Source organism: Procambarus clarkii, chromosome 17 (assembly GCF_040958095.1).
Source record: "Procambarus clarkii isolate CNS0578487 chromosome 17, FALCON_Pclarkii_2.0, whole genome shotgun sequence".
Lineage (NCBI taxonomy): Eukaryota > Metazoa > Arthropoda > Malacostraca > Decapoda > Cambaridae > Procambarus > Procambarus clarkii.
In genome coordinates, this window is record NC_091166.1 from 40,063,407 (window position 1) to 40,088,560 (window position 25,154).

The 25,154-nt window shown below is 37.3% G+C and overlaps 2 protein-coding genes across 4 annotated transcripts; both read right to left on the bottom strand.

Moving 5' to 3' along the window:
• Positions 1 to 8,704, bottom strand: LOC123772418 (uncharacterized). The gene is given in 8 exon segments (XM_069325864.1): positions 1 to 885; positions 2,029 to 2,095; positions 2,604 to 2,719; positions 3,743 to 3,868; positions 4,154 to 4,216; positions 4,218 to 4,420; positions 4,471 to 4,894; positions 8,522 to 8,704. Coding segments are annotated over 8 exon segments (1,251 nt in total). The 5' UTR covers positions 8,528 to 8,704; the 3' UTR covers positions 1 to 639.
• LOC123772416 (keratin, type I cytoskeletal 9) lies at positions 1 to 25,066 on the bottom strand. Of its 3 annotated transcripts, none has more exons than XR_011228869.1 (7): positions 23,992 to 24,163; positions 19,659 to 20,366; positions 19,253 to 19,377; positions 18,130 to 18,246; positions 17,553 to 17,619; positions 15,821 to 16,414; positions 1 to 326 (listed from the first exon to the last, which is right to left on the bottom strand). XR_011228869.1 is itself a non-coding variant. In XM_045765547.2 (6 exons), exons 1-6 carry the CDS (start codon positions 23,995 to 23,997, stop codon positions 16,193 to 16,195), a joined length of 1,245 nt encoding a protein of 414 aa, XP_045621503.2. In that variant the 5' UTR covers positions 23,998 to 25,066; the 3' UTR covers positions 15,525 to 16,192. The 3 variants fall into 3 exon arrangements, 1 of the variants encoding a protein (XP_045621503.2); XR_011228870.1 differs by lacking the exon at positions 1 to 326 and adding an exon at positions 15,525 to 15,820 and having other exon boundaries at positions 15,851 to 16,414; XM_045765547.2 differs by lacking the exon at positions 1 to 326 and having other exon boundaries at positions 15,525 to 16,414; positions 23,992 to 25,066.
• Positions 25,067 to 25,154: the final 88 nt, after the last annotated feature.

A 25,154-nucleotide genomic window follows, 5' to 3' on the forward strand; every position in this document is an offset into this window, starting at 1 on the left:
TTTGGTTTACATATCTATGTATTAATACATATTTATGCATTATAATGTTTATATAAACAATATCCTAACAACATTTGAAACTGTTATTGTACAAGGCATACCCCAGTTAGCAGAGCGGAAGGTAAATGGGGCATGGGGGTGGAAGTTCCTGGAAGTGGGATTTCTTACTGAACCAACACTTTCAGTCACTATAGCAATTCTTATAGAAATGCATTTTCAACATTATAATATATTAATGATGACATGTTAAAATGGCATGGGTTAACTGGAAAAATTATAAAACATTCTATAAATACCTACAGTATTATACAACATTCTATAAATACCTACAGTATTCTCACATTCTTTGCATATGAAAAATGCACGTCCAGACACACATTAATTTATGAACTGGAGATGGATGGTTGGTATAAATTTGTCAACTCCCCACCTCCCTCATTTATAATAAGTGGGAGGTGTACATCTCGGATATTAATTTAAACGGGTGACCTGATTAAACGAGTGTGTTGTAGCCATTTGAAAAAATATATGACAGAATATCATATTATGCTGTACATATAGATAAAACAAATCAAGAGAATGTGCTATAAAAAACCTATGCTCTTCTGGGCAGAGCTAATCGAGGTATGTCTATACATTTTAATCATCTTCATCGTCATCATCGTCATCATCGTCATCACCATCATCATCGTCGTCGTCGTCATCATCATCGTCGTCATCGTCATCATCATCATCGTCCTCCTCAGGGTTTCCTGCATTTACTACTAGTTGTCCATCAGAATCATCATCATCTTCATCAACGGCATCGTCGTCGTCGTCGTCATCGTCGTCATCACCTTCATCGTCGTCATCATCATCATTATCATTGCTTTTATCATCTAACACCTGAAACAAAATTACACATTAATATATAGGGCAACTGGTTCATTGTTATATATTAGGAGTGAGCAGTACCTACATGGTAAACACTTCAATAAGTCAGGATCATTTATAACACTTCTATCTTTAATGAGTAAAATAGAGAATTACGGTAAACCCTTTATCTGGATATCTCTAATCTAATAAGATAACAACAACCCCACCAACTATCATTATGTGGTACACTCGACCTTCCCAAATTTTCTTCCCACTGTAGATTATAACAGTTGTTTGTGATTTTGGAGACCAAACAAATTACTCTAAATACAGGGTATATAATAAATGATTAGTTAAGAATATCAATGAACTATGAGAAATTAGGCAAATTAGTAATAAAAGAGAAATGGGTTGGTTGGATTAAGAGATGGCACGAGCAGTTGATGCCAAGAAAAGTCGTTTCCAAATTGAGTGAACAAGCAAGAAGGAATTTCTGTAAATAAATTGGTAAGGCCTAAATGAAGAAAATATGCTGCAGAAACAAATATAATGAAAGAAAATTGCTGGAATAGGTGTGGATAATTTGCCAGAAAGCATGGGATAGTGGACCTGATATATATACTGTACCAGGACACTGGAGGAAAAAAAAAAATAGCTGTGATGGTACCACTGTACAAAATATAAACATTTGAATGGTGAAATGCTGGAAAATTAAACAGTTGAGTTTTCCAGGTGCGAGGAGAAAATGGAAGAGTTGTTGACAGCAAATGCAATAATGGAATTTGTAGAATAATAATATAACCAGTTAATCCCTTCAGGAGGGAAATCAACAAGAAACAAAAGATCACTTCTTGGTTCAACTGTTGGGGGGGTTGGGGAAGGTGATGGTGTCCAAAGTGTAAATGGGAATCGGGATTTCTTGGTGGATACTGAAACATCAAACCCCTCTCCAAACACAGCCCCTTGTGTTTGAAGAGGGGTTTGTAAGTTGAAGCTAACTGTAACCATCTAGCCTCCAACAGACAGACAGACAGACATTCTTTCAGTTATAGATGAAGCTTACCTCTTCAAAATACTGAACCAATGTGTTTAATATTATAAACAACTTAGAATACAAGTCTTAATTCTACCGTTACTAAAGCCTTTCTACATTAAATATGATAAAGTACATACTTTAACTTTCTGCTTTTTGCTAGGAGAACTACTCTCTGAATCATCATTTGCAGGCCTCTTGTTTTTCCTGGAAAAAGAAGAGAGTTGAAAGGTATGGATTTTTAATTGAAGAAAATGTTAAAAGTACTATCAATGATTGTTTAATATTAATTTTAACAATTTAACCCAGTTAAATTATGTTAACGTGTTAATTAAGTCAACCCAATTGCCCTACATGATCATGGTAGAAATTGTGACTTACATAAAATTTATATTATTGGATGGAAGAAACAATGAGTTAAAAATCAAATATTTTATAGCTAGTCTTACTATGCATTCAACATTAAACAAGTAATAATTAAAAGTACTAGTAGGTAGTGGTAATAGAATAAATAATATTGATTATATAACTAATAAAAAAAATGAGAAATCATTTGGAGAAATGCATGGGTTTGAACCATTGCTCTGGTGACTACCAGATGCTTGCACCACTCTGCTTCCAAAGGACAAAACCTATTCAACCCGAAACCCCACTGGAGAACGACCGGAACTTGCCCCCCCCCCCCATGTATATTTATTTAAAAACAAATACATACCACATTGTTGACTTAAAGGCGTTTTGAATCTCTGGCTTATGTGCAAAGTTTATTTCTGCTAGCTTCTGTTTTACTTCATCAGCCTGTGCCTCTGTGTCAAAATGCATATGAACCATTCCTGAAAAAAATCCCAATAAATACTTATCAAAGAATATGATTTCTATACAAAACAAGTAACTACTTTAAAGGATTCGATTATTTTAGCAAACCTGACATTATCAATAATGACAAATGTTTTGTGGAGAGTGATCAAATGCTGGAAGTCTTGTCATGGTTTCCCGGCTTTGCAATAAACCTTCACAAAATGTAATTACAGTAATTTTTATGGAATTACATGCACAACAGTGGATGTATATGTAATAATGCAAGTCATGCTCTTAAAAGTTATAAAATTATATACAGTCTGGTAGTTATAAATAAGCTAAGTTATTTATCAAGCTTAAAATAATTTGAGCATAATCATAACAAAAATCTTTAAATTTAAAATGTTTAAAAAATTTGAAAGTTATATTTATCTGGAAATCTGAATGGTGACAAAACTACTTTCCAATTACTATTAATACTGTACTCTGATTATGTAACAATAACAGTACAGTATTAATGAAATTTATACCAGTTGAATTAGTTTAATAATTATACTGTATTATTGAAAAAATGTGGTTACTTGTTTATTATTAATATTGAATGAACACTATATCTGTATTTAATCTATGTTAAAGCTACAATATATACACTAGTTGCATTTAACATTTTATATGAGAACTTTCAAATTAGTGCATATTGCATATGAGTGTCTGGATATAACTGAATTAGATCTCATGTATTTGACCCCATCCCTGGACCATATATGTATTGTTGGTCTTCCATATACTGTACAGTACTGTAATGAGGATATGAGGATATGAAGACATTCCAGGCAATTATATAATCAAATTAATAAGATTAAGCTAAACTGGTGAAATTCAATAGCACTCATTTTCCTCAAACATAAGCATCTAGATTTCAAGTCAATGCTGTTGTGTGTTTCAGACAGTGAATAGAAATCAGAAAGAACAATTTTAAAAAACTATAACTAAAAATCAAATCAAATAACAAAAAACTACAGAACCCCTTAAAATTTTAACAGCACTAAAAACATACCTTCCAATCCTGAAATCAGTGGCAGTACTTGCAATCTCGAAAATCTTTTTGACATCATCACCTTTTATATTATCGTTGAATGCTACATAGACCCCACATGGATCAAACTCCTTTTGTTGTGTAGTCTGTAATAAAAATTAAAAACCTATTATGTAGTACTTTCCTGGTCTGCAGAGAATAAGACTAATAGAAATTGTTAAACAATTAAAAGTAGATTAGTGTCAGTAGAAATAAAAAGAGCATCTATGCATCTTGCAATATGACACTGTATATACATAAACACAATATCAGTATCACTCATTCATTGAGTATGTCAAAATATTGTACATTATTCACTAAATTGTTTACTATTCTTGCCACATCAAACTAATCTCCTCATGTTTTTTAAATTACATCAACTTATTTCTTACCCAGTCACGGTCTCCTCCTCTTCCTCCGAAACCTCCACGTCCTCTGAAACCTCCACGGTCTCCTCCTCTGAAACCTCCACGTTCTCCTCCTCTGAAACCTCCACGGTCCTCCTCCTCTGAAGCTACCTCGGTCTCCTCCTCTGAAGCTACCACGGTCTCTTCCTCTGAAGCTACCACGGTCTCTTCCTCTGAAGCCACCACGGTCTCCTCCTCTGAAGCCACCACGGTCTCCTCCTCTGAAGCCACCACGGTCTCCTCCTCTGAAGCCTACCACTGGTCTCCTCCTCTGAAGCTACCACGGTCTCCTCCTCTGAAGCTACCACGGTCTCCTCCTCTGAAGCTACCACGGTCGCCTCCTCTGAAGCCACCACGTACTCCTCCCCTGAAGCCCCCTCTGCCCTCTTTTGCTCCACCTTTTGGAGATGCATCGTTTGAGGTCTCATTTCCAAATTTATTACTGCCAGACGTCTCCACTTGTGGGCTAAAATCCATTTTCTCCTGTTTTTGTTTCTTATCCTTCTTCTTCTTCGCTACTTTTTGCATCTGGTTTTCATCCACCTGTTTGTTTCCCTTGGATACTTGAGGGCTATCTATTTTAAATGCCTTTGGTGTCTCATTATCTGCTACTTTGGGAGACTTTTTCCCCATTTTCATGGCTGATTTTGGAGTTTTGACTTCTATATTTTCCTTAACAGCTTTTGGTAATTTGTCTACTTTTTTCTCTGCCTTTTGTGAAGGTGCCTGAAATATATTTAAAACAATAGGCAATGGTTGATTAGATGTCAAGATTAACTATAGTACAGTAGTCACTGTTAACCTCTAAACATGTATGAACATATACCAAAGTTTATAAACTTGACAAGAATGTATGTGTATGATATATTTATTAGAAAATAAATTATTGATATAGGTAGAACTATCTGTGTAGTAGTATATAGTCACCTGTATCCAGCTGGTTGCCATTATGACACACTCAAGCAACTTATTAAAAAAATAAAGGGTCCAACTTTTGCATGGGGTGAGAATTTGCAATGTTTTCTTACATCTGATAACTGTTCGCCTATCAGTAAATAGGTAAATTGGAAGTTTGGCACTGTTGAGTTTTATCCTGGAAAATGACCAGTCATTGGCTAGGGGAAAATTAACAAGCCTAACAGGTTTCTTGAAAGGTGCATTACGGTGCCCCAGTTGCTGGTCACCAAAAACAAAGAACTGTATGTACTACACAATATATCTCTAAATTAATTAAAAATGCAACCATGTAACCATGCATATTAACCCTTCAACTGCACAACATCCAGGAATGCTCAAGCCATTAATTGTGTGAGACAGTCATGGATTGTTTTAAAGTATCTCATAAGATTGAAAATTCCTACAGGTATACAAGGCTCACATCTACTTTCTCAGGCCTCCAATAAATAGACATCGTCTAGGAAAAAATTGTGGGCATCCCTCCTGGGTGTAAAATTGTGGGCATCCCTCGTGGGTGTGAGGGCTTCACTACCAAGAGATCAACAGTGAGTCGCACATGACACATCATTTAATGATGAAATAAATAAGTACTGTTCTTGCAATTATTTAATAATGAGTGTCATAGAAGATCCTTACAGTGATACTGTACAAGGTTCAAATATCACTGGATCTAATTCTGGTTATAATGTTCATAGTGCAAGGCAAACATCCACAACACACAGCTGCAGTTTGGTGCATCAACATCATGAAATGGGACCTAGTGTTCCTATCGAAAATGAACTTGTGGAAAATTATTCATTTTCAGGATTTCTTGACCAGATTTTTGACAATAGCCATGGTGAGGCCAGAGTAAGCAATGTGCATAATATGTTAGTTAGTATGGTACTTGAGGTGCCATCACCAACTGACTAGCATGAAGTGTTATGCTGTGCTTGGATTATGAGATTACCACACCCACCAGAACTGCTTGGTTTATAATGGTGCACAAGAATGTAGGTAGGTATATAGTGTGTTTACACAGTGCAAAGTGTATACACGTGTCGAGAACTTTAACTTAATGTTTCTGCATGAACAGGATTTTCATTTTGAGAACACAAACTTCGGTTTCAGAGCAATTCTCATCATTTTTACATATTATGTGCAACGTTCTTAGTTCTAAAGTTTCATTAGTCGTTTAATCATAAACCCATAACTTTGGGAGTTATACATTTTTGCTTCTAAATTCTGTGCATAATTTGAAGGTCACATTGACTCTTTTTTTATAAACTATACTCTCAAACAATATTTTAAAGCAAATGAAAATTAAAGTTATATGCCAGTCTGAGCCCATATTTAATAAAATAAAAAATTATGAAATTTTAAACTGGTTTAGTTATTTTGAAATTGTCACTTTTTTCCTGTTTATATTATATTGATCCATAAGGTAAGGTTGGAGCATTTAATATGTAGATTATACACAAAAAATTGAGTGAGGAAGGATGACAAATTGTGCACCCGGCCCCTTAAAGGACAGTGGGCATAATACAGATCTTATAATGGTGAAATTGAAAAATTAATTTCCAAATTAGGTGATATGACTAGGTGGCCAGTTGCTGGAAATTGGATTGCAGGTAACTTGGTGCATGCTATTCATGGTGTCTTTAAGGCCACTTACAGAGCATATTTTTATCAATATCTCAATAAGAATTGCAACTACAGACAAGATTTTTGCATATTTTATAGATGTCTTCTCGTGCAGGATTTCCCATATGTTTTCACAGATGTTATATAAGTGTATTGTACAGTATTTGCAAATCCAATTTAAATTGAAACCACAAATATGATAAATATTATAAATGAATTTAGATGTTTAAAATGCATTTAATTAAATAATGTTTGAAAACTTTAAATATGATACTGGTGACTTGACATTATTGGAGGTAACCAAACTTTCAAGCCTGCTCTCCACATCCAGATCCTCTTCCAAGAATTTCACCTCCTCATCCTTCTTCCCCCCTACTATCTTTTCCAAGCCCTTTGGACATCAAATCAAAAAAATTGAACCTCTCGCCTCCCAAAATACACCACAGTGTATTGCTCAAAACTTTTCTCATCGATTAATCATGCCATGATTTCGGTTTGCTTGTCAAAAATAAATGTTAATTAAAGTGTTAATAGCAAGGTAACCATCTTTGTGAAATTACTAATAGTGCACACATGTTTTGTTTTATGGGCCTCATATAGGCTGTTAGGCCTTCTGCAGTTTCCTTAACATTATATTCTGTAATATTTGGCATTTATATACTTAAAAGAATATATATTGTATATATGCAAATTTCCTGCAATACAGTACATAATAAATCTGTCATTGTTCCCTAAAAATTAACCATCTAATATGTTTGATACAGTATTGTTTAATATGTAAATGAAATTAAATGTTTAAATTGCATTTAATTTAATGATTGAAAACTTTAAATATGAATTAGGCTGACTTTGCATGTTAGTGGTTTTGCCAAACTAAATTAATCAAACCTAGAATATAGTGACCTATATTTTTAAGACGCAATCTGGCATCCTGGTGATTCAATCCCCGGGAGGGACATTACCTCTCACCTTATGTTTCTGTTCACATGAGTAAATAGACAAAAGGAGTTAGGTAACTTATGGGTTCCATCCTTGAGGAAGGTCACTTATTCGATACCACGCCTGAGCATAGACTTCCTATCCCCAACAATTGGAATTATTACAATACTGTATAATCAAATAAATTGGGCAATAACTTGTAGAGCATAAATGTTTATTAATTTGTCCTATTTTCAATGAATTACTAGATATATAAACTTGCATAGGAAGGCTGATAAGGTTGCCCATGTAACCCTACACCATGTGGAGGCTGCCGGCGTGGTCACTCACCCAGTGCTAGCTAACCCCAATAGTGATCAACCTATCCTTCCAGATCACCTTCTAGGCAGTACTTGGTAGGACAGAACTGCTTAGTTAGGACAGTAAAGGATGACGACTAAATAAGTCAAAATATTCCCATACGTTACCTGCACAACGCTGGAAATCTAATCTTTTAAAAATTACACAACTATTAATTATTATAATGAAATCTTGCCAAACTTGGCTTCAAATCCCAGGTAAACTGAATACTGGCGCCCATAACATCAAACAAAATCCCAATACTGCCCCACACGTGGCTGGAGATGGACCATGCGGCATCACCTGCCAATGGAGGATAAAATATCCGCCATCACACACCCAGCCTCAATAAAACCATCCCAAATAACACCTCCGGCAGCAATTAGAGCCCTGTGCCAGGTAAATCCACTACGGGCTCACCATAGCCCCATGCTGCTTGCAACTTTTCTTCAGAGTAACTCAATCTTAAACAACAAGCATATCCCGCTCACTCACCTTCATAACGATATTGCACGATGATGCCCGACTGCCAGATGAGTGCGTGAGAGAGAACCTTCGCGGGTAACGATGTGTGAGAGATTGTACACAACTCACCAAAGGTTCACCATTCACAAACACGCGTGGACGCTCAGGGGATGGTCAAGTCGTATACTGCAATTTCGGATACCGGGCTAGAAACAACTTCGTTCACTGAGAAGTTTGTACATACAAACCATTCCGTTCGTATATGCGCTGGTTTGTATTCGCTGTTGTTCTCGTCTGAATAAATACATGGCATTTGTTCATATAATTAGCGATTCCATTATTAGAATTATTTATCCATTATTAGAATAACAAGATGCAAACCATACCCCCTTACAGTTGAAATCTATTTATTTATATACAAGAAGGTACATTGGGTTGCGAGAGTACATAACATATATTAAGAGGTACATTGTAGCAAGATTTGAGATTAAAGGATTTAAGACTAACACGTTTAGAAACGGCGCCCCCGAAGGAGGCTATTATTTGTTATGCACCCCATACTCAACCAGTAAGTAGTGGAGCAAAACATAGATTACATAGTCATAGAGTCTTAATCAGACCAATTCAATTCTATTTCTTTCTTTATTATGCACCCCATACCTATCCCGTGGGCGAAGGATTACAGAGGCACATAATCGGTCCAGGAACTGAACCCTCTAGTTCGTTTAGCTAAGCAAATAACAATTTGTGACGCTAGTTTCAAAATTATTAATATTATATATACATGTACACACTCTCATACATACATGTACATATATATATACGTATACATATATACATGCACATACATATCTAATCACCTACACAAATCAATAATCTTTGTGTCACAAGTGATCAACAAGAGGCTCACAACAGTCACTATACAAGGCACTTTACATCTATGGTGAGTCACACAGTTACTAGTCTTGCTGCACACCCACCCAACTGGGCGGCAGCTTTAGTCATGTGCTCCACACCCATCCAACTGGGCGGCAGCTTTACAGTCATGTGCAGGATTACCTACAGTAAGCAAATTTTGGATACTTCGTTAAGATTTCGAGCAGCACATCATTATGAATGAAGTACTTACACATTTCTTGGACACTATTGATGGTGTTATCTCTAAATTCCGCGATTTTTTCACATTCCATTATATAATGGCGCAAAGTAAGCGAATAGTTCTGCTGACAGAGTTTACATTTAGTCAAATCTACATCAGCAGATGTTACAAACTCCCAGAGGTACTTGTAGCCGAACCTAAGCCTAGCAGTGGTAACATCTAGAAGTCTGCTAACGTTATTGGATGACCCATAGACGTGCGGTTCTTCCTGCATAATAGAATGATGATAGATGGAGTAACTGGTGTGAATTTCACTTTGCTTCAAGTCTCCGAAATTTAGTTGATGTTCCTGGGATATTGCTGCCCTCAGGCTGCTCAAAGGCAGTCCAAGTTGGTAATCAATTCCCTCTTTACGAGCAAAAGTCTTGGGCAACTCATCAGTTCTCAGTGGCTATTTTTACATTATCATTTACAACTAACTTAAGTTAAATAACAACCAGTAAACAGACTGCTGTTTTCTAATTCTAGTTCAGGCACTTCCTGGGATAAAACGCGAACATTCCTTGAGGAACTGTGAGGTGCTTATCTGTTTTTCCTCGTAACGGTCCCAAAGCTTCCACAAATGTTCCTGTTTCTCTTCATTGCCCTTGCGGCGACTGGACTTTAGCTTTTGATCAGAAACCAGTTGGTATTGCAAGGTTACCAGGGACGCCTCACGGTACAGTAAGGGGATTAAAGCCAAATATCCCCAGTTTGCTAACTGTAGGTAGTAACTAAGTGATTGTAACCTATCCACCGCTGCCCACTGGATGGGGGGCGGTGTGCAGGACAAACATATAAATTTTGACACTAGCTCTCCACATATGTCAGTTGCTTAATTTAGAACCTGTACTTGAGGTCGATCTCGAACCCATTGTTGATGTGATGACTTATATTGAATTTTGTAACTAGCTCATCAAGATTGTAACTTGCTTAGCTAAATGAATTGTGGGGTTCAGTCCCTGAGCCCATTATGTGCCTCTGTAACCCTTTCCACTACCGCCCACAAGATGGGTATGGGGTGCATAATAAATGAACTAAACTAAAAAAACTGACCCTGTCCCTCTGTCTCTGTGTTTCTGTCCCTCTGTCTCTGTCCCTGTCCCCCTCTCTGTCCCTGTCTCCCTCCCTGTCCCACTGCCCCCCCCCCCCTCTGTTCCCCGTCCCTCCTCTGGCCCTGTCCGTTTGTCCCTGTCCCTTTGCTCCTGTCCCTGTCCCCCTCTGTCTCTGCCTCTCCTCGTTTCTGCCATTCTCTGTGTCAGCCTATATCTCTGTCCTCTTTCCTCGCTCTATCTCTGTTATTCTCTCACTGACTTTGCATATCCTTATCTATCCGTCTCTGTGTCTAACATTCGGCCCGAATTTTATGCCCGAATTTTATGCCCGATTTTATGCCCGAAACGCTTTGCGTAATAGTGGCTTTAGGCATTGTATGTACTAGCTCTACCTATAAGTCAAACAATCCTTGTAAATATTTATTGTATGTATGTACCTTACCTAAATAAAATTGTATTGTATTGTATTGTATTCTCTCCCTGACTCTGTCTATATCTATTTCTCTGTCTCGGTCTTCATCTCTTTCTCTCTCTCTCCTTCTCTCTCTCCTCTCTCTCTCTCTCTCTCTCTCTCTCTCTCTCTCTCTCTCTCTCTCTCTCTCTCTCTCTCTCTCTCTCTCTCTCTCTCTCTCTCTCTCTCTCTCTCTCTCCTTACATACATACATACATACATACATACATACATACATACATACATACATACATACATACATACATACATACATACATACATTTATTTAACACATGTGGTACACGCACAAGGGGACACAGGTGGAAGCTGAGTACCCAAATGAGCCACAGAGAGATTATAGAAAGAACTTTTCAGTGTCAGAGTAGTTAATAAATGGAATGCATTTAGGCAGTAATGTGGTGGAGGCTGACTCCATACACAGTTTCAAATGTAGATATGACAGAGCCCAGTAGGCTCAGGAATCTGTACATCAGTTGATTGACGGTTGAGAGGCGGGACCAAAGAGCCAGAGCTCAACCCCTGCAAACACAACTAGGTGAGTACATACATACATACATAAGATATAAAACAGTGGAGGATTCCCAGGTAGAACAATCAACCACAATGCCCATTACCCCTTTACCCTGTTGTCCTTAACTACACAACTATACAAGAGTCATTAACACGTGTAATGGCTGATCCCCCATAACGATAGCATGAAGACCAATTGCCTGACCCGCAGTTCGTCTTGCTCCTCAAATAATTTTTGTCTTGTCTTCGTCTTGTTTGTGGAGAGAGTGAAACCGAGCTCAATACACTTCCTTCCAAGGAGTTCAATGGACTGTTCAATTTTTCCCAAGGTGGGAGCTTGTATTAGGACATCATCTGCATATCCCACTTGTTGTGTTCCTTCCGGAAAATCAATATTTGCAATGGCGTTCATAAGTACATTGAATAGTGTAGGGCTTAAGACTCCGCCTTGGGGTGTCCGGAGTTCCATATTTATTGTTCTGGAGACTGCTCCATTGAAGCAAACCTTGGCTTTCCTTCCTGTGAGGTAGTCTGCAACCCATTTCATGAGTCTCCCCTTGACACCCATGCATGCAAGCTCGTCTAGGATCGCAATCCCCTGTGCTTTGTCGAAGGCTCCTTTGATGTCAACAAATACAGAGTACCTAGCCGTGTCATTAGCCAAGTAATTAACTCTACAATTTGCTGTGCTCCGTCCTTTAACAAATCCATTGACCCCCTCCCCTAACCTGCCTATTTTGCGCAACAGTCGGTTTAGGATGATCCTTTCAAGCATCTTGGATCACGTCCTGTTTTCGCGTTTTGGCTTTGCTACTGCCGTTTGGCATCCCTCTTCAACGGTCCGATTGTATGACACCTGGCGCACATATCGCCTTGGGTCACAGGATTGTTGATAGATTTTTTTTTTGGCGTGTTCTGGCTGGTTCTCCCGGCGGGGTGACGGTGTTCGGGGGCCGGCTTGGCCGAGAGGTGCCGGGGGTTGGCGGGTCTTGGTGGGCTCCAGGTGTGCCCTCAGCGTGGGGGGCGGCCGGCTTCTGCTCTGCCGAAGGACACTGGATGACTCTTTGCGTTTTAGTTGGGGGCTGAGTATTGGTTTTGCTACCTGGTGTTCTCTGTGTGGGGCGGGGCCGGTGCTTGTCACCCTGAGGGACTCCTGGGACTCCCCAATCATCTGCCTGACTGTGCGTTTATTTGCCGTATGGCATATTAGCTTCTAGTGATTGGCGTCACTCGTTTCGCGTTTTGGCTTGGCGTTTCACCTTTCCTGGCTTCGCGATTCACCCTTAACGGATACGCCGGGGCGCATCCCATCCCACGATCGTCGTCGCCCGTAAATCAACAACATAATTGCAAATTCCATTCGTCTTCATCTTGAAAAACATAAATTAATAAATGATTCACAACGTGGTTTTACAAATGGCCGTTCATGTTTAACAAATTTGCAATCATTTTATTCCAGCATAGTTGAGGCAGTTGATAGTGGTAAGGTTTATGATGTGTACAAATCCACCAGGGCCGTGACAAGGCATAAACCAGGATTTTACACAACTCCTCCCTGGAGTTGGGGGGAGCTGGGCACTTAATATTATTAACTAATTATTATATTCCCTAACAATATGGAAATCTTGTCTTTCAAATTTTATCTATCTTAATAATTTTCTGTCAATATATGTATTCTATTTCAAGCTCTTATTAAATTGAGGTCTCTTCAAAAAAATGTCAATGTTCATATGATATGAACAAATCCACAAGGGCTGTGATGAGGGTTCGAACTTACGTCCAAGAGGAGAGGAGAGGAAGAGGAGAGAGCATTCTTATGACATGATACTGAATCAATGTGAACAAGACAATGCAAACAACAGCAGTTGTTACAGTGATAATGACATTAATACATATATTACAAAAAAAACAGGAGACAATTCATAGTAATCACCTTTTTTAGTAATATACAGCTTAGAATAAAGAATGTAAAGCTTTTTTGTATATAATGCACAATTATAATAGCAACTATTACTACAGTATTTTTGTCCTTGTATAATTTGGAATTTACTTTAATTTTGTAAAATTTATAAAGGTACAACCATTTATAAATAAAGTTTAAAATTACCATTTAAAGCGAATTTATTTAAATAAATTATAAGATTAAATACTTTTAATACAAAAGTTGATTTAAATATTATTTTAAATTTTATAGGCTAACCTAACCATTCACATTGTTGCATAAATTTATTATCAAAGTTGCAAAAAGGAACATATAATAATTGAACCTTGCATATATTTATTTCCTCTGGCCTTTTCTTAACACATTAAAACCTTTAAAATCTAAATAATCCTACATAAATACTTTCATCTGATTGTGTTAAGAATTGAGCTTAAATCATATCAACTCCCACCAGGATTACAGCCATTGTAACCTACCAGAAATTATACTTTATTCCTTAACATAACCCAGTACTAATGTAAACTAAGTATGTAGCCAATAAATTGTGTACACATTTCAAACATGCCACCACTCGACCCTCAATTCCACCCTACCAGCCAACAATATTTCAACTACAAGATATACAAGGCCTTCACAGGAGCCAATTAGAGAGTATACTTTATTCCTAAACATAAAGGTCTAAAATAAACTACCGGTATGTACATGCAGGGCTCACAGAGTACAAAGATAAACACACTTTGGTGAAGATGTAACTTATTTTGTTAATAAACATTAACAAATACAAAACTTATACTGTATGACTGATTGGTTCTCCAGTTTGACCCAGCAATGTGATTGGCTAAACGGCATCTTGAGATGATTTCGGGGCTTTTTTTAGTGTCCCAGCGGCCCGGTCCTCGACCAGGCCTCCACCCCCAGGAAGCAAGCCCGTGACAGCTGACTAACACCCAGGTACCTATTTTACTGCTACGTAACAGGGGCATAAGGTGAAAGAAACTCTGCCCGTTGTTTCTCGCCGGCACCTGGGATCGAACCCAGGACCACAGGATCAAAAGCCCAGCGTGCTGTCCGCTCAGCTCCCAATAAATGATGGCATGATGGATATGTTACCTTCACTGACTAGTTAAATGAAACGTAGTATTGACCTGTCCTGCTGTAGGTGTATCAAACCAAAATCCCTATTAATAATTATTGAAGTCACCGAAACAGCTTCCTGAACCTTACAGATGGGAAGGAATGGATGAGATTCTTCTTGCAGACAATGAGTCATAGTAAGGTGGCTGAAGATATAACCAAACCACACATCAGAAAATGGAGAAATGATGACGTTTTGGTCAATACTGGATAAGTATAGGCAGGTGCTACTTACTGTTACTATGAACCTTCATGGAACAGCCATTTAAGAAAGATACATTGCTCAATCTAGGTCCTTTTAAATTAGACCATAGGTTCTTGTCTAGCAAAAAACGAAAGATACATCTGTACTGGCAGTTCTCTCATCTGGTCAAGATTCTTTATATTCAAATCTGGACAGGACAGTTCCTGTAACTGTACTATGTGGAATGGGAAAGCCTATCCATTTTGTTACTAATAAATAATCACAGCTGGAAGGTACATTTGGCAGTTTAATTTAATGAAATCTGCAATAATAGTTAGTAATTATTTTAGTGTAATTTTTGTCAGTTTACAAACTGAAATCACAAGCAGCAGTTCAACAGGTTTCTTCTAAAAATACGAAGTGTTAGCAGCCAACATCTAGTAATTAGAAACCAAAGTGAGATGGTTCAATTGTTTCTAGTAAAAACAAGTGCAATAATTTAAGATGTTGAATTTAACCAATCTCGATTTAGTTTTCATTATCGTACATAGGGTGGTACAAATTTGTCCATTCTAAAAGGTTTTGTAGAGAAACAACATTTGGTTTACATATCTATGTATTAATACATATTTATGCATTATAATGTTTATATAAACAATATCCTAACAACATTTGAAACTGTTATTGTACAAGGCATACCCCAGTTAGCAGAGGGGAAGGTAAATGGGGCATGGGGGTGGAAGTTCCTGGAAGTGGGATTTCTTACTGAACCAACACTTTCAGTCACTATAGCAATTCTTATAGAAATGCATTTTCAACATTATAATATATTAATGATGACATGTTAAAATGGCATGGGTTAACTGGAAAAATTATAAAACATTCTATAAATACCTACAGTATTATAAAACATTCTATAAATACCTACAGTATTATACAACATTCTATAAATACCTACAGTATTCTCACATTCTTTGTATATGAAAAATGCACGTCCAGACACACATTAATTTATGAACTGGAGATGGATGGTTGGTATAAATTTGTCAACTCCCCACCTCCCTCATTTATAATAAGTGGGAGGTGTACATCTCGGATATTAATTTAAACGGGTGGCTGATTAAACGAGTGTGTTGTAGCCATTTGAAAAAATATATGACAGAATATCATATTATGCTGTACATATAGATAAAACAAATCAAGAGAATGTGCTATAAAAAACCTATGCTCTTCTGGGCAGAGCTAATCGAGGTATGTCTATACATTTTAATCATCTTCATCGTCGTCATCATCGTCATCACCATCATCATCGTCGTCATCATCATCATCATCGTCCTCCTCAGGGTTTCCTGCATTTACTACTAGTTGTCCATCAGAATCATCATCTTCATCAACGTCATCATCGTCGTCGTCGTCGTCATCTTCATCTTCGTCATCATCTTCATCGTCGTCATCATCATCATTATCATTGCTTTTATCATCTAACACCTGAAACAAAATTACACATTAATATATAGGGCAACTGGTTCATTGTTATATATTAGGAGTGAGCAGTACCTACATGGTAAACACTTCAATAAATCAGGATCATTTATAACACTTTTATCTTTAATGAGTAAAATAGAGAATTACGGTAAACCCTTTATCTGGATATCTCTAATCTAATAAGATAACAACAACCCCACCAACTATCATTATGTGGTACACTCGACCTTCCCAAATTTTCTTCCCATTGTAGATTATAACAGTTGTTTGTGATTTTGGAGACCAAACAAATTAATCTAAATACAGGGTATATAATAAATGATTAGTTAAGAATATCAATGAACTCTGAGAAATTAGGGAAATTGGTAATAAAAGAGAAATGGGTTGGTTGGATTAAGAGATGGCACGAGCAGTTGATGCCAAGAAAAGTAGTTTCCAAATTGAGTGAACAAGCAAGAAGGAATTTCTGTAAATAAATGGGAAAGGCCTAAATGAAGAAAATACGCTGCAGAAACAAATATAATGAAAGAAAATTGCTGGAATAGGTGTGGATAATTTGCCAGAAAGCATGGGATAGTGGACCTGATATATATACTGTACCAGGACACTGGAGAAAAAAAAAATAGCTGTGATGGTACCACTGTACAAAATATAAACATTGAATGGTGAAATGCTGGAAAATTAAACAGTTGAGTTTTCCAGGTGCGAGGAGGAAATGGAAGAGTTGTTGACAGCAAATGCAATGATGGAATTTGTAGAATAATAATATAACCAGTTAATCCCTTCAGGAGGGAAATCAACAAGAAACAAAAGATCACTTCTTGGTTCAACTGTTGGGGGGGAAAGAAGGTGAGGGTGTCCCAAGTGTAAATGGGAATCGGGATTTCTTGGTGGATACTGAAACATCAAACCCCTCTCCAAACACAGCCCCTTGTGTTTGAAGAGGGGTTTGTAAGTTGAAGCTAACTGTAACCATCTAGCCTCCAACAGACAGACAGACAGACATTCTTTCAGTTATAGATGAAGCTTACCTCTTCAAAATACTGAACCAATGTGTTAAATTTTATAAACAACTTAGAAAACAAGTCTTAATTCTACCGTTACTAAAGCCTTTCTACATTAAATATGATAAAGTACATACTTTAACTTTCTGCTTTTTGCTAGGAGAACTACTCTCTGAATCATCATTTGCAGGCCTCTTGTTTTTCCTGGAAAAAGAAGAGAGTTGAAAGGTATGGATTTTTAATTGAAGAAAATGTTAAAAGTACTATCAATGATTGTTTAATATTAATTTTAACAATTTACCCCAGTTAAATTATGTTAACGTGTTAATTAAGTCAACCCAATTGCCCTACATGATCATGGTAGAAATTGTAACTTACATAAAATTTATGTTATTGGATGGAAGAAACAATGAGTTAAAAATCAAATATTTTATAGCTAGCCTTACTATGCATTCAACATTAAACAAGTAATAATTAAAAGTACTAGTAGGTAGTGGTAATAGAATAAATAATATTGATTATATAACTAATAAAAAAATGAGAAATCATTTGGAGAAATGCATGGGTTTGAACCATTGCTCTGGTGACTACCAGATGCTTGCACCACTCTGCTTCCAAAGGACAAAACCTATTCAACCCGAAACCCCACTGGAGAACGTCCGGAACTTGCCCCCCCCCTCCCCAATGTATATTTATTTAAAAACAAATACATACCACATTGTTGACTTAAAGGTGTTTTGAATCTCTGGCTTATGTGCAAAGTTTATTTCTGCTAGCTTCTGTTTTACTTCATCAGCCTGTGCCTCTGTGTCAAAATGCATATGAACCATTCTGAAAAAAATCCCAATAAATACTTATCAAAGAATATGATTTCTATACAAAACAAGTAACTACTTTAAAGGATTCGATTATTTTAGCAAACCTGACATTATCAATAATGACAAATGTTTTGTGGAGAGTGATCAAAGCTGGAAGTCTTGTCATGGTTTCCCGGCTATTTGCAATAAACCTTCACAAAATGTAATTACAGTAATTTTTATGGAATTACATGCACAACAGTGGATGTATATGTAATAATGCAAGTCATGCTCTTAAAAGTTATAAAATTATATACAGTCTGGTAGTTATAAATAAGCTAAGTTATTTATCAAGCTTAAAATAATTTGAGCATAATCATAACAAAAATCTTTAAATTTAAAATGTTCAAAAAATTTGAAAGTTATATTATCTGGAAATCTGAATGGTGACAAAACTACTTTCCAATTACTATTAACACTGTACTCTGATTATGTAACAATAACAGTACAGTATTAATGAAATTTATACCAGTTGAATTAGTTTAATAATTATACCGTATTATTGAAAAAATGTGGTTACTTGTATATTATTAATATTGAATGAACACTATATCTGTATTTAATCTATATTAAAGCTACAATATATACACTAGTTGCATTTAACATTTTATATGAGAACTTTCATATTAGTGCATATTGTATATGAGTGTCTGGATATAACTGAATTAGATCTCATGTATTTGACCCCATACCTGGACCATATATGTATTGTTGGTCTTCCATATACTGTACTGTAATGAGGATATGAAGACATTCCAGGCAATTAAATAATTAATACTGTATACTGCTAAACTGGTGAAATTCAATAGCACTCATTTTCCTCAAACATAAGCATCTAGATTTCAAGTCAATGCTGTTGTGTGTTTCAGACAGTGAATAGAAATCAGAAAGAACAATTTTAAAAAACTATAACTAAAAATCAAATCAAATAACAAAAAACTACAGAACCCCTTAAAATTTTAACAGCACTAAAAACATACCTTCCAATCCTGAAATCAGTGGCAGCACTTGCAATCTCGAAAATCTTTTTGACATCATCACCTTCTATATAATCGTTGAATGCTACATAGACCCCACATGGATCAAACTCCTTTTGTTGTGCAGTCTGTAATAAAAATTAAAAACCTATTATGTAGTACTTTCCTGGTCTGCAGAGAATAAGACTAATAGAAATTGTTAAACAATTAAAAGTAGATTAGTGTCAGTAGAAATAAAAAGAGCATCTATGCATCTTGCAATATGACACTGTATATACATAAACACAATATATGAGTATCACTTCATTGAGTATGTCACAATATTGTACATTATTCACCAAAATGTTTACTATTCTTGCCACATCAAACTAATCTCATGTTTTTTAAATTACATCAATTTATTTCTTACCCAGTCACGGTCTCCTCCTCTTCCTCCGAAACCTCCACGTCCTCTGAAACCTCCACGGTCTCCTCCTCTGAAACCTCCACGTTCTCCTCCTCTGAAACCTCCACGTTCTCCTCCTCGGAAACCTCCACGTCCTCCTCGGAACCCTCCACGGTCTCCTCCTCTGAAGTTACCTCGGTCTCCTCCTCTGAAGCTACCACGGTCTCTTCCTCTGAAGCTACCACGGTCTCCTCTGAAGCTACCACGATCTCCTCCTCTGAAGCCACCACGGTCTCCTCCTCTGAAGCTACCACGGTCTCCTCCTCTGAAGCTACCACGGTCGCCTCCTCTGAAGCCACCACGTACTCCTCCCCTGAAGCCCCCTCTGCCCTCTTTTGCTCCACCTTTTGGAGATGCATCGTTTGAGGTCTCATTTCCAAATTTATTACTGCCAGACGTCTCCACTTGTGGGCTAAAATCCATTTTCTCCTGTTTTTGTTTCTTATCCTTCTTCTTCTTCCCTACTTTTTGCATCTGGTTTTCATCCACCTGTTTGTTTCCCTTGGATACTTGAGGGCTATCTATTTTAAATGCCTTTGGTGTCTCATTATCTGCTACTTTGGGAGACTTTTTCCCCATTTTCTTGGCTGATTTTGGAGTTTTGACTTCTATATTTTCCTTAACAGCTTTTGGTGATTTGTCTACTTTTTTCTCTGCCTTTTGTGAAGGTGCCTGAAATATATTTAAAACAATAGGCAATGGTTGATTAGATGCCAAGATTAACTATAGTACAGTAGTCACTGTTAACCTCTAAACATGTATGAACATACACCAAAGTTTATAAATTTGACAAGAATGTATATGTATGATATATTTATTAGAAAATAAATTATTGATATAGGTAGAACTATCTGTGTAGTAGTATATAGTCACCTGTATCCAGCTGGTTGCCATTACGACACACTCAAGCAACTTATTAAAAAAATAAAGGGTCCAACTTTTGCATGGGGTGAGAATTTGCAATGTTTTCTTACATCTGATAACTGTTCGCCTATCAGTAAATGGGTAAATTGGAAGTTCGGCACTGTTGAGTTTTATCCTGGAAAATGACCAGTCATTGGCTAGGGAAAAATTGACAAGCCTAACAGGTTTCTTGAAAGGTGCATTACGGTGCCCCAGTTGCTGGTCACCAAAAACAAAGGACTGTATGTACTACACAATATCTCTAAATTAATTAAAAATGCAACCATGTAACCATGCATATTAACCCTTCAACTGCACAACATCCAGGAATGCTCAAGCCAATTATCCATTAATTGTGTGAGACAGTCATGGATTGTTTTAAAGTATCTCATAAGATTGAAAATTCCTGCAGGTATACAAGGCTCACATCTTTCTCAGGCCATCCAATAAACAGACACCATCTAGGAAAATATTGTGGGCATCCCTTCTGGGTGTAAAATTGTGGGCATCCCTTGTGGGTGTGAGGGCTTCAATCGCCAAGAGATCAACAGTGAGTCGCACATGACGCATCATTTAATGATGAAATAAATAAGTACTGTTCTTGCAATTATTTAATAATGAGTGTCATACAAGATCCTTACAGTGATACTGTACAAGGTTCAAATATCACTGGATCTAATTCTGGTTATAATGTTCATAGTGCAAGGCAAACATCCACAACACACAGCTGCAGTTTGGTGCATCAACATCATGAAATGGGACCTAGTGTTCCTATCGAAAATGAACTTGTAGAAAATTATTCATTTTCAGGATTTCGTGACCAGATTTCTGACAATAGCCATGGTGAGGCCAGAGTAAGCAATGTGCATAATATGTTAGTTAGTATGGTACTTGAGGTGCCATCAGCAACTGACTAACATGAAGTGTTTTGCTGTGCTTGGATTATGAGATTACCACACCCACCAGAACTGCTTGGTTTATAATGGTGCACAAGAATGTAGGTAGGTATATAGTGTGTTTACACAGTGCAAAGTGTATACACGTGTCGAGAACTTTAACTTAATGTTTCTGCATGAACAGGCTTTTCATTTTGAGAACACAAACTTCGGTTTCAGAGCAATTCTCATCATTTTTACATATTATGTGCAACGTTCTTAGTTCTAAAGTTTCATTAGTCGTTTAATCATAAACCCATAACTTTGGGAGTTATACATTTTTACTTCTAAATTCTGTGCATAATTTGAAGGTCACATTGACTATTTTTTTTATAAACTATACTCTCAAACAATATTTTAAAGCAATGAAAATTAAAGTTATATGCCAGTCTGAGCCTATAATTAATAAAATAAAAAATTATGAAATTTTAAATTGGTTTAGTTATTTTGAAATTTATTTTGAAATTAATTCCTGTTTATATTATATTGATCCATAAGGTTAGGTTGGAGCATTTACCATGTAGATTATACACAAAAAATTGAGTGAGGAAGGATGATAAATTGTGCACCCGGCCCCTTAAAGGACAGTGGGCATAATACAGATCTTATAATGGTGAAATTGAAAAATTAATTTCCAAATTAGGTGATATGACTAGGTGGCCAGTTGCTGGAAATTGGATTGCAGGTAACTTGGTGCATGCTATTCATGGTGCCTTTAAGGCCACTTACAGAGCATATTTTTATCAATATCTCAATAAGAATTGCAACTACAGACAAGATTTTTGCATATTTTATAGATGTCTTCTCGTGCAGGATTTCCCATATGTTTTCACAGATGTTATATAAGTGTATTGTATTTGCAAATCCCAATTTAAATTGAAACCACAAATATGATAAATATTATAAATGAATTTAGATGTTTAAAATGCATTTAATTAAATAATGTTTGAAAACTTTAAATATGATACTGGTGACTTGACATTATTGGAGGTAACCAAACTTTCAAGCCTGCTCTCCACATCCAGATCCTCTTCCAAGAATTTCACCTCCTCATCCTTCTTCCCCCCTACTATCTTTTCCAAGCCCTTTGGACATCAAATAAAAAAAATTGAACCTCTCGCCTCCCAAAATACACCATGGTGTATTGCTCAAAACTTTTCTCATCGATTAATCATGCCATGATTTCGGTTTGCTTGTCAAAAATAAATGTTAATTAAAGTGTTAATAGCAAGGTAACCATCTTTGTGAAATTACTAATAGTGCACACATGTTTTGTTTTATGGGCCTCATATAGGCTGTTAGGCCTTCTGCAGTTTCCTTAACATTATATTCTGTAATATTTGGCATTTATATACTTAATATATATTGTATATATGCAAATTTCCTGCAATACAGTACATAATAAATCTGTCATTGTTCCCTAAAAATTAACCATCTAATATGTTTGATACAGTATTGTTTAATATGTAAATGAAATTAAATGTTTAAATTGCATTTAATATAATGATTGAAAACTTTAAATATGAATTAGGCTGACTTTGCATGTTAGTGGTTTTGCCAAACTAAATTAATCAAACCTAGAATATAGTGACCTATATTTTTAAGACGCAATCTGGCATCCTGGTGATTCAATCCCCGGGAGGGACATTACCTCTCACCTTATGTTTCTGTTCACATGAGTAAATAGACAAAAGGAGTTAGGTAACTTATGGGTTCCATCCTTGAGGAAGGTCACTTATTCGATACCATGCCTGAGCATAGACTTCCTATCCCCAACAATTGGAATTATTACAATACTGTATAATCAAATAAATTGGGCAATAACTTGTAGAGCATAAATGTTTATCAATTTGTCCTATTTTCAATGAATTACTAGATGTATAAACTTGCCTAGGAAGGCTGATAAGGTTGCCCATGTGACCCTACACCATGTGGAGGCTGCCGGCGTGGTCACTCACCCAGTGCTAGCTAACCCCAATAGTGATCAACCTATCCTTCCAGATCACCTTCTAGGCAGTACTTGGTAGGACAGTACTGCTTAGTTAGGACAGTATAGGATGACGACTAAATAAGTCAAAATATTCCAATACGTTACCTGCACAACGCTGGAAATCTAATCTTTTAAAAATTACACAACTATTAATTATTATAATGAAATCTTGCCAAACTTGGCTTCAAATCCCAGGTAAACTGAATACTGGCGCCCATAACATCAAACAAAATCCCAATACTGCCCCACACGTGGCTGGAGATGGACCATGCGGCATCACCTGCCAATGGAGGATAAAATATCCGCCATCACACACCCCGCCTCAATAAAACCATCCCAAATAACACCTCCGGCAGCAATTAGAGCCCTGTGCCAGGTAAATCCACTACGGGCTCACCATAGCCCCATGCTGCTTGCAACTTTTCAGAGTAACTCAATCTTAAATAACAAGCATATCCCGCTCACTCACCTTCATAACGATATTGCACGATGATGCCCGACTGCCAGATGAGTGCGTGAGAGAGAACCTTCGCGGGTAACGATGTGTGAGAGATTGTACACAACTCACCAAAGGTTCACCATTCACAAACACGCGTGGACGCTCAGGGTGCTGCACGCTAGAGGAAGCTGGACCACCCGGACCCCCGACTCCTCCGCGCCTCCCCAGCAGCCTCTGGCAACCACTCTCGCACCCTCACTCCCCCATCCCATCGTCAGATGGCAGTAAAAGAAACTAGTTTTCTGAGTAATTTTTATTTTGGTTATGTGGTTTTGTGTGGGATAGGAAATCCGTGAGTTAATTTCTTAAGGTTTTATTAAGTCAATGTTGCTAATTGAGTTAACCATAAAGGTAAGACGACTACAGGAAACGAAAAGAGAAAGATTTGAGAGTGGATATAATTCTCAAACACCGGATTCACACAAACAGGGTGTCAAGAGCAGCATATGGGACACTGGTAAACATAGGAACATTGATTGGTAACTTAAATCGGGACGCCTTCAAGGCAATCCATAGAACAAATTAGTTGATGGTTGCTTCCTTAACTACATATAACTACGTGCTTAAAAAAATGCAAAGAGGAGCTTTGCGAGCCATTGTCTACCATATTTAATAAATCATTAGTCAGACAGAATGCCAGAGTCGTGGAAGGTAGATAATGTGGTTCCAATTTTCAAGAAAGGAGATAGATCACTTGTGTCAAACTATCGGCCAATTAGCTTAACGTCTATTGTGGGAAAGTTACTTGAATCGAGAATTGCAAATTGCTTGGTTCAACCTTGACGCTGAGCGGACGTCTGCTCCTCCGCCTGGGAGCCGTCGGATCACGTCCTGTTTTCGCGTTTTGACTTTGCTACTGCCGTTTGATATCCCTCTTCAACGGTCCGATTGTACGACGCCTGGCGCACATATCGCCTTGGGTCACGGGATTGTTGATAGATTTTTTGGGGGGCGTGTTCTGGCTGGTTGTCCCGGCGGGGTGACGGTGTTCGGGGGCCGGCTTGGCCGAGAGGTGCCGGGGGTTGGCGGGTCTTGGTGGGCTCCTGGTGTGCCCTCAGCCGTGGTGGGCGGCTGGCTTCCGCTCTGCCGGAGGACACTGGGTGACTTTTTGCGTTTTAGTTAGGGGCCGAGTT